At 45.2% G+C, this 18604-nt stretch overlaps 1 protein-coding gene and 1 pseudogene across 1 annotated transcript; both read left to right on the plus strand.

The window, feature by feature from the left end:
* The first annotated feature begins 1375 nt into the window (after window positions 1-1375).
* On the plus strand, window positions 1376-6655 carry LOC127766364 (uncharacterized; annotated as a pseudogene).
* Window positions 6656-7355: 700 nt separating this feature from the next.
* Window positions 7356-8309, plus strand: LOC127768403 (non-specific lipid transfer protein GPI-anchored 15-like). Its single transcript, XM_052293983.1, has 2 exons — window positions 7356-7751; window positions 7845-8309. Exons 1-2 carry the CDS (start codon window positions 7361-7363, stop codon window positions 8090-8092), a joined length of 639 nt encoding a protein of 212 aa, XP_052149943.1. The 5' UTR covers window positions 7356-7360; the 3' UTR covers window positions 8093-8309.
* The last annotated feature ends 10295 nt before the right edge of the window (window positions 8310-18604 follow it).

Raw genomic sequence — 18604 nt, forward strand, 5'->3', positions numbered from 1 at the left:
GATCGAGTTAATACAATGACGAGCCCATAAAAGGGGCTCTATGAGGGCGCCGGTAACGACGACGACCTTGGAAGAAGTAAATGCCTCATCGGCGGAATGACCGAGGACATTGGTTTGTGTAAATTCAGCACGAACGGTTCCCTAGCATCACAGATGGCACCATTCTTGCTTTATGTTGATGTAGACGAGCGACGCTCCAATACACGGACAAGCGACGACATTGATCTCCATGAAGAGGGAGAGAATCATGGACGGATGGCATCGATCTTGATGAAAAGGGGAGAGCATCATGGACAGACGGCATCTCATCTTGGTGTGATGAAGTGAAAGCATCGTAGACAGATGGCATCTCATCATGTGGTGTAGAGAGAAAGAGACGTCACGGACAGACAGCACGACAACTCCAGCTTGGTGAAGTGCAGGCATCATGGAAGAACTTGATGACTATTCCGCCTAGACGAGGTGAAGTCTTCCCGAACGGACTTGATGATGGTGTGCGGGCACCAAGCAATGGCGCTCCGGCGTTCTCCTCAAACAGCTTGGCGATGAGTGTGAGGAAAGTGGCAGGATCGTCGAAGATGATTGAGTAGACGTCGACGGTGACCGAAGAGACCACGAGACGAGCGTGAAGGCGTCGCCGGCTGGTGGAGTCTCGGTGAGACGTCCTCACACAGTAGCGATCACAAACGGCGGCATCCTTAGGGCCCGGCGTTGGTACGATGATACCGGCAGAATGGCAGCCTTTGACGGGGTGGCACTCGGCGGACAGTGTCACCGGCGTCTTGACGGGGACGGCGAGCGTCTAGGCATTGCCAATAAGGTGGACGAGATGGCCTCCCGGTCGACGATGGCTCTGCTTCATCAGGATGGCCTGGGCGGCTACCGGCGTGTTGACGATATGTTGTTCACGGACGCGGGCAGCTCAGCGGCGTCTGTGTCGTTCTCAACAAGAACTTCTGGATCAACATGACTTGGCGGCATCTCGAGAAGAGGTTGCGGCCGGCAAGGCGACGGTGTCCAGCGCTTCACCGACGTTATAGCAACAGGTAGGTGCATCATGAGATAGAAGCCGCGGCCGGGCCGGCGAGGCGAGGACGTACGCCCTGCATATTGGCGGCGTTCCTGGATGCGGGCAGCTCGGCGACATTCTGGCGGTTCGAACGAGACTTCTGCCGGGCACAGCTCGATGGTGGCCATGGCCTAGTCCGATGACCCTCGGTGATGATGATTAATGGGCGAGGACGAGCGCTGCTTGGCAGCGCCTCGGTGATGTCGATCTGCGGCTGCTCCGATGGCCTCAGGTGCGCTCCGGAAGGGTGGCTTGACGACGTCGTGCTGCTGGCATCGGACAGCGACACTCCGGCGTCTTGGCGACATGGTGGCCATCGGACGTAGCATCGCTGGCGTCCCTTACAAGAAGGAGCAACGCGACGTCAAGCATGCTGGGTTGACGGTGTACTTCGCGTCGGCGCCGAGGACGGCTCCGCTGCCATGGAAGCTCCATGTAGGCGTTGGTTGACGATGCCCCTGATCCACGCAGCTCCAAGCAGATCGGCGAGACAACATGGTCAAGGACTGGTAGTAGTAGAGAGATGGCATCTTCCTTCCCAGCACCACGTACTAATGCCAATCTTGTGCGTGCCTGCATGCATGAACTGAAACAGAAGAACAAAGAAAAGAATAACTAGATAATGTTACCCATGCAAGATTTGAGAGACATCGTCTCTTCTCGTTTGTCCTCTCGCCGGACAAAGGGATGCTGTGGACGATGTCACCGGCCGCCGAGATCGCGTCTTGCTGCTCGCCTCCGGCCGATGGATCACTACTACAAAATTGATTTTTCTGTACGAGACTCCATAATTTTTCAAACGGACCATAACTAGTGGCGTCTGCAAAAATCAAGCGTTATTTTCCCATACGACTGCTTAAGTGGCCCGTATGGAAAAATTGATTTTCCCATACAGGCCTCTTAAGAGAGCCGCATGCAAAAATAAGAAAATCGATTTTTTTCATACGGGCCACTTAAAAAGCCGTACGCGAAAATAAAATTTGAAAAATTTGAAACTAGTGTATCTCACTCATATGAACTCTAAATTGGATGTTTTTTCCCTAAATGTTTCTAAAATCATGCTCTATCATGTTATTGTGTTCTTACGGGTATTATTTTGGCTATTTTTTTCTTGTGACTTTGTTTCATCAATTAAAAATTTGAATTTCAAAAATTTAAATAATATTTTAAAGCAGTAAATGATTTCAGCTGAAAAAGTCAGTAATAACAAAGTTGTATAACTCATCAAGATCTATAACTTCTATTTTGGTCATTTTTTCATCCGACAAAATGATTTGTAAGATTTTTAAAAAATGTACATCTCTTTGAACAATCTTATAAATCACTTTATCGGATGAAGAAATGACCAAAATAGAAGTTATAAATATTGATGAGTTATACAACTTTGTTATCGCTGACTTTTCAGTTAAAATCAGTTAGGATTTGAAAATATTGTTTGAAATTGTTATAATTTGAAATTCATATTCAAACTGTTCAAACAAAGTCATATAGAAAAATGACCAATACAAAGTTGTAGATTTCGATAAGTTATACAACTTTGTTTTTGACAACTTTTCCATTTGAAATCATTTACTACCTAAAATATTATTTGAATTTCTTACATTTTAAAATTCAATTTTTATATAGTACAATCAAACTCGGATGAAAAAATGACCAAAAGAAAATTGGTAGATCTCAACGAGTTCTACAACTTTGTTTTTGGCAACTTTTTCATATAAGTTCATTTAATATCATAAAATTTGATTCGAAGTTCTCATATTTTTAAATTAATTTTTAATGACTATTTTTGCATGCGGTCCACCATTTTTACATGCGGCTCCTTTAAGTGGACCGCATGTATAAATATCTTCGCATTAATAGTTTTTCCCTCCTCACCACTTCAAAAATTTTCATCTCTTCTTCTCTCCTCTCTCTCCTCTCTTAACTCACCCCTCTCTTTTTCTTTCTCTTCCTCTCTCACTCTCTTTCTCTTCCTCTCTCTCTCTTTCTCTCCTCGATCTGCGCCTGGACGAGGAGGAGGCACGGGAGCGGGGGGCGGGTGGCGCGGCCAAGGAGCCGGCGCCGGGAGTGGGCGGCGAGTGCCGGGTGCCATGACGAGGAGGCGGCGGGCGCCGCGGCCAAGCAGCGGGCGGCAGGCACCGCGACGAGGAGGCGGCGGGAGCGGGTGGCGGGGAGTGAGCGGCGGCGGGCGACGGGGATCCGGTGCAGGGGCCCCTCCTTCGCGCGGATCTGGCGGCGGCTCCGACCCCGACGACGACGACGAGTGGACGGCGACGACGACGACGCGGGTGATGGCGGTGGCGGCAACCCCGACGGCGACGACAAGTGGGCGGCGACGCGGCCCTCGTCCCGCCCGGATCCGGTGGCAGCGGGCCTCGTCCTACCTAGATCCGGAGGCGGGGGCGGCCGGCGGGATTGGGGTCGGCGGGAGCGGGAGCTGGCGGCGGCGACGGGAGTGGGGGCAGGTGGCGGCGGGTGGCTAGGGTTTGTTTTTTTTTTGAAATTTTATTTTTTTTTCGCGGTTTTTTCTCTTTGCATGCGGTCGGCTTAAGCGCCCGCACGCAAAAATCCGATATTCACATGCGGGTGCCCTAACCGTATGGAAAGATGACGATCTTTGCAGACGATTTCGCGCACGCGGCTGGCCCAACCGCATGTTTGCAAAAATCCATTCTGTAGTAGTAGTGGATGTCGCTGATGGATGGTTGCCTTCCAAGAGACATGGACAGATAGATGTGTGTCGATGGGTTGATGTGTGTTGATGAAAAGAATGGAATGGCCGTGGATAATGTGCGTGAAATCGGTGGTGAAGCTATATATTGTTTCGGGGTGCACATGAACCTCCAAATTTCTAATTTCTCACTTAAAAAGATTAGAATATACCGTGTTTGTACTGAAAATTTCTAGATTCTCAATATTAGTGCACCCCTTATTTTGATGCTAGCTTCGCCCCTGCTTGAAATGGCTGTGGATGGAGATGGATGGAATGGCAGTGGATGTGAGATGGATCGCTTGACGGTTGTGGTTCTACATCTGTGCTCCTCCGCCTCCGTACGTGATCAATCTGCGAAAAGAAAAGGAAACAAAGAAAAGGACGGAGCTGTACTCTGCCGCCGGTGTGCTGGTGTAGATGGCCATGCCCGTGTATTGCTTCTCTCCTCCTGCCCACAGCCGCCGGCTGGCGCGCCGTGCCTTCTCACCGGGCAGAGGGATGGCTGGACGAATGTCGATCGCCTATCGCCGTCTCTTGGCAGAGCGCCTGTTGGCTGCCGCCGGCCGGCGGCGCACGCGTTGGCGTGCCCTTCCGATCCGCTGTGTGTTCTACATATGTGTAGATGGATCGATGGATGGAGAGGAGCATCTCTTTTATAGGCGCAGGGAAACCCTAACCGGCACCGCGCACTCCTAGGCGCTGCCGCAGCCACGCATTGGATCGCTCCGACGCTTCCGGGGTTCAGTTGTTGCGGATTGGTTTCAGTTGAATTATCCAGATAATACTAGGTTATCCGACGTCATCCCCGCATCAGTAGCTCCTCGTCGTTGGCGAGAAATCCTGTCCGCATACACGTATACGCGTGGATATCCGGCCGCATATACACGATGAGCGTGAAGCGCAACTACGGGCCGGCGGCCCATATGCAGCTCCAATGTTAGTCCCATCTTGCCGCTACTTAATTAAGCCCATGAAAAATCATCCTGTATATGTATAAATATACGGTAGACGTGCACGACGCTCCTGTATGGGCCGGATATCCACGCGTATAGGTGTATATGTATGGCTAATCGAGATTAGCCAAGCATGTATATATGGCTGAACACACACATGTATAGCCATATAGATGGACATATATATGCCAGTACGTGCATGGCTCATGCATTCCATGCAATTGAGCAAGCTATATACAGTCTCACATATTAATGAATGTGACGATCATTTGTTTGCTTGTCTTTATAATACAGATACTCCTTGGATTTATAAGATCACAAAATACCGTCAAACACCCGACAACTCGATTCGGATTCGCCCTGTGATCGGATCCTATTTGGTTTCGATAAACAGATTTAAAAAGAGAAAAAACGGCAGACCAAACCGGCACCTCAATCGCCGTATGTTTGATCCACCACAGATCGATCGATCTCCAATTCCAATGGAGCCGCGGCGCGGTGCGTCTGCGCGGCCTGGCGGGCCACCATCGACGACCGCTGCCTGCTGCGCACGGATCTTCTCCCACTCTCGCTCGCCGGCATCTTCATCCCCTTCGATAACCTCAGGTTCCCAGAATTCTTCTCCCGCCCGTCGACGCCAATGACCCCTGCAATCAGTGGCAAGCTTGACTACATGCCTAACAAATATGCGTCTTACACCATGGTGGATCATTGTAACGGTCTCCTCCTGCTAAACACCTGCTAAACACCCACGTGGTTAACCCGGCCACGCGACGGTGCGTGACCTTGCCCCGATTGCCACCGCCTCGGAATACCGGTGGCCACAACTACATCGTGTTCGATCCCACCGTATCACCGCACTACGAGGTGATCAAGATCCCTTATCTTAAGTGGGATATGAGGTGTTATCCAATCATAAGGGAGTCAGAATGGCCACCATCACCATTTCTATTGAATATCTTCTCGTCAGCAACCAAGCAATGGGAGGATCGATTATTTGTCAGGGAAGAGGAGGCTGCAGGCACTATTGGCGACTTACAGCTTTCTGGAAAACGCCATGCTGTCTACTAGCATGGTGCACTTTACGTGCATAGGTGCAATTATGTTACAAGGTATACTTACGTAAACTATGCATTTTGTTTAAGTTTGACTATGAAAAAAATGCCATTCAATATTGTATATTCTTTACTAACACCCTCTTATTTGGACTTTACATAGACTATCATTTCATGATGGAAAGTACAAAGTAATCAAGAATTCACAAGATATTGACATGAGCAAGTGTCTAAAGTTTTATCTTGGAAAATCAGAGAAAGGGATATACTTAGCATCACTTGAGCAAGAGCTGGACCTTCAACTTTCGGTTTGGATCCTTAATGAGTCATGTGCTAAGGCCAAATGGGTATTAAAACATAGGAACAACCTTAAGCCCTTGTTGTCACGCTGGGGATATCATCAAGTCAATGGGCCTTGGATACTTCAGGATGTTAACTATGATCTCTATCGTAAAAATTTTGGTGGGCCGTGGTTCTACAATGTTACTTATGATGATCTCTTACTAGAGGGCAACAATGAAGTGCCGGTTGAAGATAAATATGAATGGTAATCTGATAACGATGATGTTGATCATGATACACAAGATGGTGTTGAAGAGCAAAGTGATGTTAGTATTTCACTTCTTGGATTCCATCCTTATAGGGAAATTGTATTTTTGAGTTTGTCATGCGAGAGAGGAGTGGCCTACCATTTAAACAGCTCAAAGATGCAAGACTTGGGCAGCATATTCCCTCAAAATTTTAATCACGTCTTCGAAGTCGGGGGCGGCATAGAAACGGCATAGAAACTTCTTTTCCATACACACCATGCTGGATTGGAGAGTTCCCTGAAATAAATAGTGAAGATCATCTCTATCGGAATTAGAGTATCAACATGCATAGAGACACATATACTCCTGGTGTTTGATTTCTACATTTTTTTTAATTGCTTACATTAGTTCCTATGAGCTTTCTCTGGACAGTGTACATGTTGGAACTAATATGAAACCTGGTTGCATATATAAGCTCACACACAAATCCACTTGTTCCTTTGCCACTATGCTTTGATATAGAACATCTGAAGTGTTACTTAATTGAGTAACATTGTAGTACTGTTGCAACTGGAAATTTTTGTCTTCTCAAAATTAATCACTACTGATGAAATGATTTCTAAGTATGGATTATCAATCGTCACCGTGTATATGAATAGGGATATGTATGCACGATGTGAGTGTCCGCGTTTGTAATGTGTTTTCTTAAAAAAATTAATGTTCTGACTATGATTTGGAAGACTTTTGTCAGCTAATTCATGTAGATGCAGTGACATGCATGTCTCCATCCATGCATTCTCCAACTGGACAGTGTAATATTTTCGCACCAAAGTCGCTGGGAAAAGATATTAGTGTACGTCTACGTCCTATCGAAAAGTGGAATCTACCTGTGAACTTTATGATCAATCGATGTAAGGTGTCGTTTGTGTTAGATAGAGCAGTGCACCTACTGGCATGATCACCTAATTTTCCTCGAACCCGGCACCAGTATATAAGAGAACCGGCACGTACGTGACATTGTGTGTGTGCCAAACACGACGATGGATCGATCGATGGCTCGGCGCCGGCGCGGCACCTCGTTCACGGCGAGCTGGCAGCTGGGACTCGCCGTGGTGATCGCGGCGATCATGGCGTCCTCGGCGCAGCCGCAGCAGCAGCAGCAGCAGCCTCCGCAGCCGCCCGGTCAGCCGGCGAACGCGCCGAGCTGCCCGCCGGTGCAGGCCTCGCTGTCGCCGTGCGTCAGCTACTTCATCGGCAACTCGTCGACGCCGTCGGACGCGTGCTGCGAGCAGATGCGGGCCATGTTCCAGTCGCAGGCGCCCTGCCTCTGCGCCGCCGTGGCGTCGGCGCCGTCCCCGCTCGCGCCGGTGCTCGGCGGGGTGCAGTCGCTGCTCCCAACCGCCTGCAACCTGCCTCCCAATGCCTGCGCAGGTAAGCCGTTCGTTCGTGCCGTGCCAATACTTACTTGTGGACTGAACTCGCGTACGCATGGAGTGATCGCCGTGGCGGGCGTGGTGTTTGCAGATGCGACAGGGTCGACGTCGGGCTCTGCTCCGGCCGGCGGCTCGTCGGCGACGCCGTCCACGGGGGCAACTGCCGCCGCGCCGGCCATGGAGCCCGCTGGCACGGACCCGGCGATGACTGCAGGTGGTGGATCCAAGTCAGTGCCGGGTATGCCGTACTCGGCGGCCGCCGGAGTCCATGGTGGTGGCGCCTCTGCTGCCGTCGCCGTCTTGATCTCCTCCATGCTTGCTTATGCTTGTATGATCTGAGATGCATGGCTGGTCTTATATACACACGTCCATTGTGATTTGTGATCGTGATGGTATATGCACATCAGCACATGTGCATCGTTATTAGCTTGCTTTTCAGGTTAGAAGACTTTGAGTTAATATGCCATTTGCGGATGTAATTAATTTGTAACAACATTGTTATGGAGTATTTCGACATAATAAGATAGTAGTTATATCCGTGATGACGAAAAATTAATCGGAATCCAACATCGGAATCCAACATCTATATCCACAAGGGAACATACAAAGTTACAAACAAGAGTACTTAAACTCCGCACCTCACAATAGCGGAACACAAAAGAATAAGAAAACGACTAGAGACTAAAAAAGAAGATTAAGCTTCGAAACTTCTACTATGTCCTTGCTTCAAATTTGTTCTGAACTTGTGTAACAACAACTCATGAGTTGTTGGAAAATGATTTTTTTAACGATAGTTTAGTTTTTATTGCAACGATACTTTTTTTTTGGGTGATAGCTTATTTTTATTGCAATGGAAATAAAAGATATTACAACGATTATACATCGTTGCAACAGAATATACTTATTTGCCACGAAAAGTTTTATCGTGGCAATAGTATGATATATTGCCACCAATAATTTTTCGTGGTAATACTTTCGTGGCAATAGCTAATTTTTCTTGTAGTGAGATCATCACACCACTCATCTTCTTAAAAACTCTGATTTTACAGAAACTTTGATGTCAGACTCATCCTTTGCCTATCGTCTCCAAATCCATTTATGGACGCGAAGAGCCATCCACCTATCCGTCGAAGAAACATACCCACACACATGCCGAAGCCGAATTGGCAAACGAAACAAGGTCGTTGCCGAGCCAAAACTAGCCGACCAGCCACCGACCACCACCTCCACCACCGCACCATCGCCATTGTAAGCACCGCAACTGGTGCCGCCCACTTCAAAGATCATAGCATATGCACCAGCTCCTCCGCCGCCGGCCCCTAGTGCCGATCAAGACATAGGCCAAATACAGTGTCAAGTGACAGAGACGATGAGCCATATCAGCGCCGTTCACTTGGCCGCATGGTGGTGTAGATGTGTTCGGGAGTGCAAAACGAAGCAGCTTTTAGTGCATGATTAATTAAGTATTAGCTAAAATAAATTTGAAAATGGATTAATATGATTTTTTTAAAGTAACTTTCTTATAGAATTTTTTTTTTGCAAAAAACATACCGTTCAACGATTTGAAAAACGTACGCACGGAAAACGAGATAGGTGAGTTGGGAAAGTAGAGATAAGATGAGTGCTAAGGCCCAAGAACCGGCAACTGCTGCAAAGCGCTGTCGGCAGCGTTTGATTGTGAGAAAGTTTGTTTTCTTTTCCGCACGCACGCTTCCCAAACTATTAAATGGTGTGTTTTTTTTAAAAAAAATTCTATATGAAAGTTACTTTAGAAAGTCATATTAATCTATTTTTAAAGTTTAAAATAGTTTATACTCAATTAATCATACGCTAATGGCTCACCTCGTTTTGCGTATCTTCTCATTTTTCTCTTTTCCTCTCCTCTCAAACTCACCTTTAAAAGCAAGTTTAATAGTATAGACAACTACTAGCTCCAAATCATCTATATTCAATTTAATAGCCAATTCATACCATAGTTATTTACTACTCCCTCCGTTTCATATTGTAAGACTTTATAGCATTACCTACATTCATATAGATGTTAATGAATCTAGATACATATATATGCTTAGGTTTATTAACATCTATATTAACTAGAAAGGTAGCCCGCGCACATGCGCGGGCATCTTCTTATATAAGTGAGTGTAATTTTATTATGAATATTTATGTGCGGATGACTTTTTATTAAAATATTTTTTTATTATATTCTAAACTAAAATTAAAATTATTTTGTGTGCTTTGAACGTTGGTTATTTTCTTATAATTACCCTTGCAACATATAAATTCTAAAATAAAATTACATGAGATCATGCGGTTTTGAATTGATGAGAAAATATTTTGTTGAAACAATGGAGATGGTTCCTATAAGAAAATTTAGGATATTTTAACTCGACGGAAGGATATCTTACAACCCAAAAAGAAATCCAATAATATCAATTCTTTGATTGATTGTATTTTAATCTTTTATATATTTTTCATTCTAACAATGCTCGTAAAATGTTTGAATTTTTCTATTCAGAATGGGTTTTAAATCCAGCAACATTCGTTCAATTTTTATTTTATTTTTGTTTTTTCTTGGAGATTTTCTTTCTATGGATCATCCTTAAAAAGATTTGATCTTTGCAATTTGGAATGAAAATATAAGTGCATATAACATGGCATGGGTAAAGGCATACGTTCTAATTTTATCTCTCAAGAAATATTGAAGTAATGGTCATAGTGTGTTTAACGAATCATCACTAAAGTGGAGTGTCTTATAACAAATACACATTTCTAGATTGTTCTACCTCAAGACTTTACAATATATTGCAGCAAGTTTTACCAATAATGAAAAAAATGGACATGGTCTTTAATTCCTATATGGAATTGACTTGATTTATTACTAAGGCCATCTCAAGGTTGTTTCATTGTTAAGATTCCTAGGTGCGAACCCTTATGCTTATCGGTATGATGTTCAACCGGCCACACCTATTTTTTCAACCTATTATCTATATTGCTAGATGAATACCTATTATAATTAGTGACTTCATAAATCATATGTGTAATTGGGATGCTATGATCATCTTTTTTATGAATATTTATTTATCTCCTAAAAAGATCATTTTAAAAGTATTAAGGTCATTTTGTATAGGTACATAGCCCTCATATGCATGTTAAGATAAATTAATTAAGTTGGTCGAAAGTCGTTAGATGTTTAACGGGATTAAGTAATAGATGGAGGTCTATCACGCCTGGAATTTCTATCCAAAATTCCAAACGCTTACATGTGTGTAAACCCTCGTCCAGGAATCAGCCGTGGCACACAATAACAAATTGATAATAGAGTACAATTATTACTCTAATTAATAAGCGAATAAAGTGTCAATACAGAGGTAGATAGTTCCTCTCAATCAATAAAGATCTAAGCCGCGGAAAAAATAAGATAAACGGCGCAGACGACTCCACTCCACAGGCAGCTTGACCAAGGCTACGCCTAATCATCCATATCATCAGCATCACTGTAGAACTCCTCCTCTGATTAATGATTGCAAGGTGAGTATATGACATACTCAGCAAGCCGCACAGCAAATATGCAAGTGCACAGGATAACAAAGGATGGCATAGTATAGTCTCATTTGCATAAATAGCCTTTAATAAATATTTCAGAATTTAATAAAACAGAAAAGTATTAATTAAACAGTATTAATCCAACGCTATACAACATACCCTGTTGCATAGGCCCAACCATTCTGAACAACCAACCCCGGTTGCACAGTTCTATCTCTAAACCAGGAATATACCATTCCAAACCAGGAGCTAAACAAGTTATTACCAATTACAGCATCATTTATTAAGGTGAGAAGTGTGAAACTAATCATGAAAGACATTGTTAGACCCGCCCATAACCACGGGCATGGCTATTCGAATAGTTTAAACTCTGGCCAGAGGTGTACCACTATACCCACAAGACACAACCTCAACATCATGTCAACCATGCGTCGTGATACTTAACAAGTATCCGAATAGAGATTGTGACAATACCCTCTGCATAATACAATTCAAAACAGAGCACCATTCCTGGATCATAATCACCCCCTTATAAAACAAGGCATGGACTCCCCAGCGACCCCCGTGAGCTTATCTCCGCCACTTCTCAGTCTGGTGCCCCACAATGAACCATACTATACAAAAGGTAAAGCCGTTGCCCACGCTGGCTTGTGGTTGGCACGGTTAATGTTTCACAACCGAAAATCATGAACCGGTCCTTAATTGTCATGAGCACGACCATCAAAACCATGTGCTCATAACCCACCATTAGCAAGTTTTAGTTGGCACATTAATTAATTAACCCATCACGATTAACCATCGTGAGCTATCATTAAGCCATCATTAAATAATAGTGAATCATAAATATCCCATTTATATGAGCTAGTGTCTCTAAGCATGGCTAAGCATCCTATTCACTTTAGCTAAAACCATATAATGTTCTAGCTAATCAAATTATTAACCAAGTGACAAAGAATAGGGAATCAATAACAAAAGGGCTTTAACAAGGCAATAGGTTATTTCCACCCAAGGACATTCAAAAATAAATGCAATAGTTGAATAGAAACAATAGCTTTAAACGGGATCAACATGCTCAAAGGGTTGTTTGGGATCTGTGTGACTTGCCTTGCTAGCCTTGGAACTCTTCAAAGTCTTCTCCTGCAAAATCGGACTCTCCGGGAACGTCGAAATCTAAGCATAAAAGAGCAAAATCACCAAAACAGTACATAAACAATCATAAACAGTACATGTGGATATTTTTAACATGTAGATCTCAATTTTAGAAAAATTTAGAGACTTGAACCAACTAAATCCGAGCTAAGATGATATAGTTATGAATTTTTAAAGATTAAATCGGATTAAATCACTTATATAGATTTTAATTGAATTATGACGCAATAATGAATTATTTTTGAAAAGAAAAAAGGGTTTATTGCGTCAGCGGGATCGGCTCACGGTGGACCGGGTGCACGGCGGCGGTCTACGGAACGAACGGCCGAGATCGAATCGATCCACCCCGGGTCTACGGAAACGGCAACGATGACGTCAGCGGTGACGTCACCACCGACGACGGCTCGGGCTCGCGTGCTCGCCGGCGAACGACGGCACGGCGGCGCAAACGGACGGCACCTACGGGTAGCGGGCGACGCGGCGAACCTTACCGAGGCACGAACGGCGACGGACGGCAACCGGACGACGACGGCAACGAGGACGAAGCGGCGGCGACGATCGGTTCGACGACGACGGCGGTGCTCCGGCGATCTCCGGCGACAACAGAGGGGTGGACGAGGACGGCGACGACCTAGCGATCCCGACGGTGGCCTTCCCGAGCGATGACGACGACCGGAGCGTTGGCGGTGCTCGGCTGAACTCGCGGCGGCGACGGCGGCGCACAGGTGAACACGGAGGCGGCGCTACAGACGACGGCGAGCTAAGGCGAGGGTGGCGGCGGAGAGAGGAGGTCCCGGGGGTCCTTCTAAAGGGGCTAGGGGGCGGCGACGGAGGCCCACGGCGGCCGGCGACGGCGAAGGAAAGATTAGGGTTCGGGGAGAAAATCGAATCCGATTCGAGATCGAATCCGGCGATTTCCAAAGAAAATTAGACGAGGATTCCAAAAGAGAAAAGGAAGAGGGGATCCCGAGGATCATTTCCCCTCTATTGATTCGACCGGAGATGGAAAGGGGCGACGGAATTTGGAAGGGCGGCGGCGGCGGCTCGGGAGGCTGGGGCGCGGCCGGGCGGCGCGAGGAAGACGACGGCCTTGACAGGTGGGCCCCACCTGTCAGCGGAAGAGAAAGCGCGAGCGGGCGGCTGCGGGCTAACTTGGGCCGGGGAGAGAGAGAGGAAGGTTTTGGGCCGACTTTCGGCCCAAAGCCAAAAGAGGATTATAAAACCTTTTTCTTTTTAAATTATTCATGAAATGCAATTCTATTGATTAAAAATACTTCCTTGGCTCAAATAAATCCCAGAAAAATCTAGGAACTATAAAATCAAGTGAAGTATTTAATAAAATTTTATCTAGCCCATTTTTATATTGGAATTTATTATTTAAAATTAGATCTTCTCTTCTAGGCTTTTAAAATTCAATTCTAATAATTCCAATTAAACAACAATTTTTAAATTTAAGATTTTTCAGGGTGTGACAAACATACCCCCTTAAACAGAATCTCGTCCTCGAGATTCAGAAGAACTGGCAAAAAGATGCGGATGAGCTGACTTTAATTCATCTTCTCGTTCCCAAGTAGATTCTTCCTCTGAGTGATTACTCCATTGGACCTTGCAAAAACGGATGACTCGATTCCTGGTTTTTCTCTCATCTGTCTCCAAGATACGGATTGGTTTCTCAACATAAGTCAGATCCTCTTGGATTTCTATTTGCTCAGGATTAGCTTCTTTAGTGGGTACCCTTAAACACTTTTTCAACTGTGACACATGGAACTCATTATGGAGACCTGCCAAAGATTGAGGTAACTCCAACTGATAAGCAACCTCACCTCTTCGACTGACAATCTTATAAGGTCCCACGAAACGCGGTGCCAATTTTCCTTTGGTATGAAAATGATGAACTCCCCGAAGAGGCATGACACGAAGGTACACATGATCTCCTTCCTCAAAACTTAAATCTCTGCAGCGATTGTCGGCATAACTCTTATGACGAGACTGAGCCACACGCAATCTTTCTTGAATGATCTTTACCTTCTCTTCTGCTCCCCTTAGGATATCAGTCCCAAAAACCTGACGTTCTCCCGTTTGATCCCACAAAAGCGGAGTGCGGCACTTCCAACCATACAGCGCTTCATAAGGAGCCATTTGAAGACTTGCTTGATAACTGTTGTTGTACGAGAATTCCGCGTAAGGCAGATTCTTATCCCAACTTCCACCGGAGTCTAAAGCACAAGCTCTCAACATGTCTTCCAAAATCTGGTTTACCCTTTCAGTTTGTCCGTCTGTCTGTGGATGATATGCGGTACTGAAATTCAACTTAGAACCCATCTCTTCCTGAAGCTTCTTCCAAAACTTTGAAGTAAACTGGCTACCTCGATCGGATACTATTTTCTTAGGAACACCATGCAAACACACAATCCTTGCCATATACAATTCCACCAAACGGCTTCCGGAATATGTTGTCCTCACAGGGATGAAATGAGCCACTTTGGTAAGTCTGTCGACTATCACCCAAATAGAGTCATGGCCCGATGACGTTCTGGGTAGACCAGTGATGAAATCCATCCCTATTTCCTCCCACTTCCATTCTGGTATCTTTAAAGGCTGCAACAAACCCGCGGGTTTCTGATGTTTTGCCTTGACTCGCTGACAAACATCACACACAGCTACATATTCTGCTATCTCACGCTTCATACTTGCCCACCAAAATTTTTCCTAGAGATCTTGGTACATCTTGGTACTACCAGGGTGAATGGAGTATAACGTGTCATGAGCTTCCTTCAGAATTGCATCTTTCAACTCTTTGTTTTCCGGGACACAGATTCTCTCGCCCAACCATACGGTTCCTTGCTCATCTTCCAAATACCCGATAGCTTTTCCTCTTCTCATATTCTTCTTAATCTCTTGAATATCAGGATCATTGGTTTGAGCTTCTCTAACCTGATCAATGAGAGTGGGCTTCGCTTCCAAAGCTGCAACAAAACCTTTACTAACGATTCCAAAATTCAGTCTTTCAAATTCCTTACATAATTCCAACGGCAACTGTCGTCCTTCCGTAGCATTGCAATAGCCTTTCCTGCTAAGAGCATCTGCTACAACATTAGCCTTTCCTGGGTGATAATGAATTCCCATGTCATAATCCTTAATCAATTCCAACCATCTCCGTTGTCTCATGTTCAGATCTGGCTGGGTAAAAATATACTTCAAACTCTTGTGATCTGTGTACACCTCCATACGAGTACCAAAGAGATAGTGTCGCCAAATCTTCAACGCATGAACCACTGCAGCTAACTCAAGATCATGAGTAGGGTAGTTCTTCTCATGCGGACATAACCTTCCCATCTTGCATCAGAACACAACCTAACCCAAGCTTAGATGCGTCGCAGTACACTTGGAAACCCTTCTTTGGATCAGGTAAAATAAGAAAGGGTGCTGATATTAAGCGACTTTTCAACTCTTGAAAACTCTGCTCACATTCTTCTGACCACATCTTTCTGAACCAGTCGTGTCATGGGCTTAGCAATCTTGGAAAAATTCTCTATAAACCTCCGGTAGTAGCCTGCAAGACCCAGAAAACTGCGAATCTCTGAGACTGTCTTCGGTTGTTTCCAATTGGTTACAGACCACATTACTAGGATCAATGGCAACTCCTTCGGCTGAGATGACGTGACCAAGGAACTTTACTTCAGACAACCAAAATTCACACTTGCTAAACTTGGCATACAATTGATGCTCTCGTAGCTTTTCCAATGCAAGGCGAAGGTGTTCTTCATGCTCTTCTTTGGTTTGGGAGTAGATAAGAATGTCATCAATAAAGACTACCACGAACTTGTCTAGGTATTCCATAAACACCTTATTCATCAAGTTCATGAAGAAAGCAGGGGCATTGGTAAGTCCAAAAGACATAACCGTACATTCAAACAACCCATACCGAGTGGTAAAAGCCGTCTTAGGTATATCCTCCTCTTTGATCCTTAACTGGTGATACCCTAATCGAAGATCGATCTTGGAGAAAACGGTGGCACCATTAAGCTGATCAAACAAATCATCAATTCTAGGCAGTGGATATATATTCTTGATAGTCACATCATTTAGTGCACGATAGTCCACACACATCCTCTGGGTATGATCTTTTTTTTCCACAAAAATGACTGGAGCTCCCCATGGAGACGAACTTGGTCTAATGTATCCTTTCTGAAGCAAATCATCTACTTGCCTCTTGACCTCTGCTAATTCATTGGCGGCCATTCTATAAGGTCTCTTATGGATCGGAGTTGTCCCAGGTACCAGATCTATTCTGAATTCTATATCTCTCTTCGGCGGCATACCAGGTAAATCATCCGGGAACACATCTGGGTAGTCCCGTACTATGGGAATCTCTTCCAAAGTTATTTGGTTCAGACTTGACCTTAAAGGTTCAGAAGTCAATGCGTGAACAGTTACAACTTGACCATCATTGCTGGTGAGAGTTACTTTTCTATTGGCACAGTCTATCACACCTTTATAGCGGGCTAACCAGTCCATCCCTAGGATGACATCAAGGTCTTTGGATTCTAACAGAATAAGGTTGGCCAGAAATGGGCCACCTTGAATCTCTATTCTAACAGAAGGGCTACGCTGTGATGAGAGTGCTTGATTACTTGGGGTACTAACCATCAAAGGACGTCTAAGATCTTCTACCTCCATCCCATGATTTCCCACAAAACTCATAGACAAAAATGAATGTGTAGCACCAGAATCGAAAAGCACTGTTGCAGGAACAGAGTTAACAGGGAACATACCCAAAATCACATCTGGAGCACCTTGGGCTTCTGCAGCAGCAACATGATTGACACGAGCCTTTGTCGCTGATGCGGTGGAGTTGTTCTGTGCAGGGACAACCTTCACGCGTCGGGGCTTCGGACACTTGTCAAAGTAATGACCTGGTTCTCCACAGTTGAAGCACACTCCTAGCTTGTTTCCCTGCTCCCTCTTGGCAAGTTGATGCTGAGCTGGAGTTGCAACAGGACGTGGAGCTTGGCTGCGGTTGTTGTGGCCAGCATTGTTGTTGAAGAACTGACGCTGCGGACGAACAACAGACAAAGATCCACCCTGTGACGCTGCCTGAGGTCCCATAGCAAGACGTGGTCTCCGACTATTCCATTGCTGAGCTTTGAAGTGAGCAATCCTGTGTTTCTTCTGTTCCATTCGGTTGTACTTATCCTCCTGGCGAATGGCCTTATCGACCAACTTCTGAAAATTAGAATAATCTCCAGTCATCAGCGGGTAAGAAAGCTCATCATTCAGTCCTTCCAGAAACTTCTCTTGGCGTTCTTCATCTGTGCGTACATCTTCCGGAGCATAGCGAGCCAGGCGATTAAATTCATGCAGATACTCAGTGATAGAGCGAGATCCTTAAGTGAGCGCTCTGAACTCCTTCTTCTTGAGAGACACCACTCCTGATGGTATATGCGTCTTCCTGAAAGCAGCGGTGAACTCAAACCAAGTGATTGGTTCAGCAGTGGTACTGTTGAGACGGAAGTGATCCCACCACTCAGAGGCAGGGCCATGAAGCTGATGTGAAGCAAAGGAGACTTTTTCTTGATCAGTGCACTGAAGCAGGTCCAACTTCTTCTCTATGGCGTGTAGCCAATCACCAGCCTCAACTGGATTGGTAGTACTGGAAAAAGTGGGTGGCCTCACACGAAGAAATTCTGCTAACTTGTTCTGGGGAGGTGCATTATTGTTCCCCTGGTTCTGTTGGTTCTGGAGTTGTTGCATCATCATGTTCATGAGTTGAGTCTGTTGAGCTAGGACTTGGGCAAGCATGGGATTCTCTCTATTGTTGTTGATGTTGATGTTGGGCCCATTTCCATTGCTGCGGGTGTTCACCATTTGACAGAGACAGGAGCACAAGAAGAGAAACAAGAGAGAAAACAACTTAGGACAGGGAATTAATTTCTACTAACTTGACTTTTATTGATCTTAACTAAGTTTCATTATTACAAAACTGAAGACTCTCACACCTCTTAACTCACCAACTACCTAACACTCGAAAGCAAACAAACGCATGCATTTACATCCCACCAACGATGTAAACCACATGCAAGACCCACACACACAACCAATCTTAAACAAGCAAACTAACACAACGATCTAAGGCAACGACTCAACAAGATGCCT

This window comes from Oryza glaberrima, chromosome 3 (assembly GCF_000147395.1).
Source record: "Oryza glaberrima chromosome 3, OglaRS2, whole genome shotgun sequence".
Classification (NCBI taxonomy): domain Eukaryota; kingdom Viridiplantae; phylum Streptophyta; class Magnoliopsida; order Poales; family Poaceae; genus Oryza; species Oryza glaberrima.

Excerpts from the sequence above, each read along its gene's own strand:
- LOC127768403 (XM_052293983.1), top strand. The coding sequence starts at position 7,361 with ATGGATCGATCGATGGCTCGGCGCCGGCGCGGCACCTCGTTCACGGCG. Across the intron at positions 7,752-7,844 it reads GCCTCCCAATGCCTGCGCAG|ATGCGACAGGGTCGACGTCG; the intron begins GTAAGCCGTTCG and ends TGGTGTTTGCAG.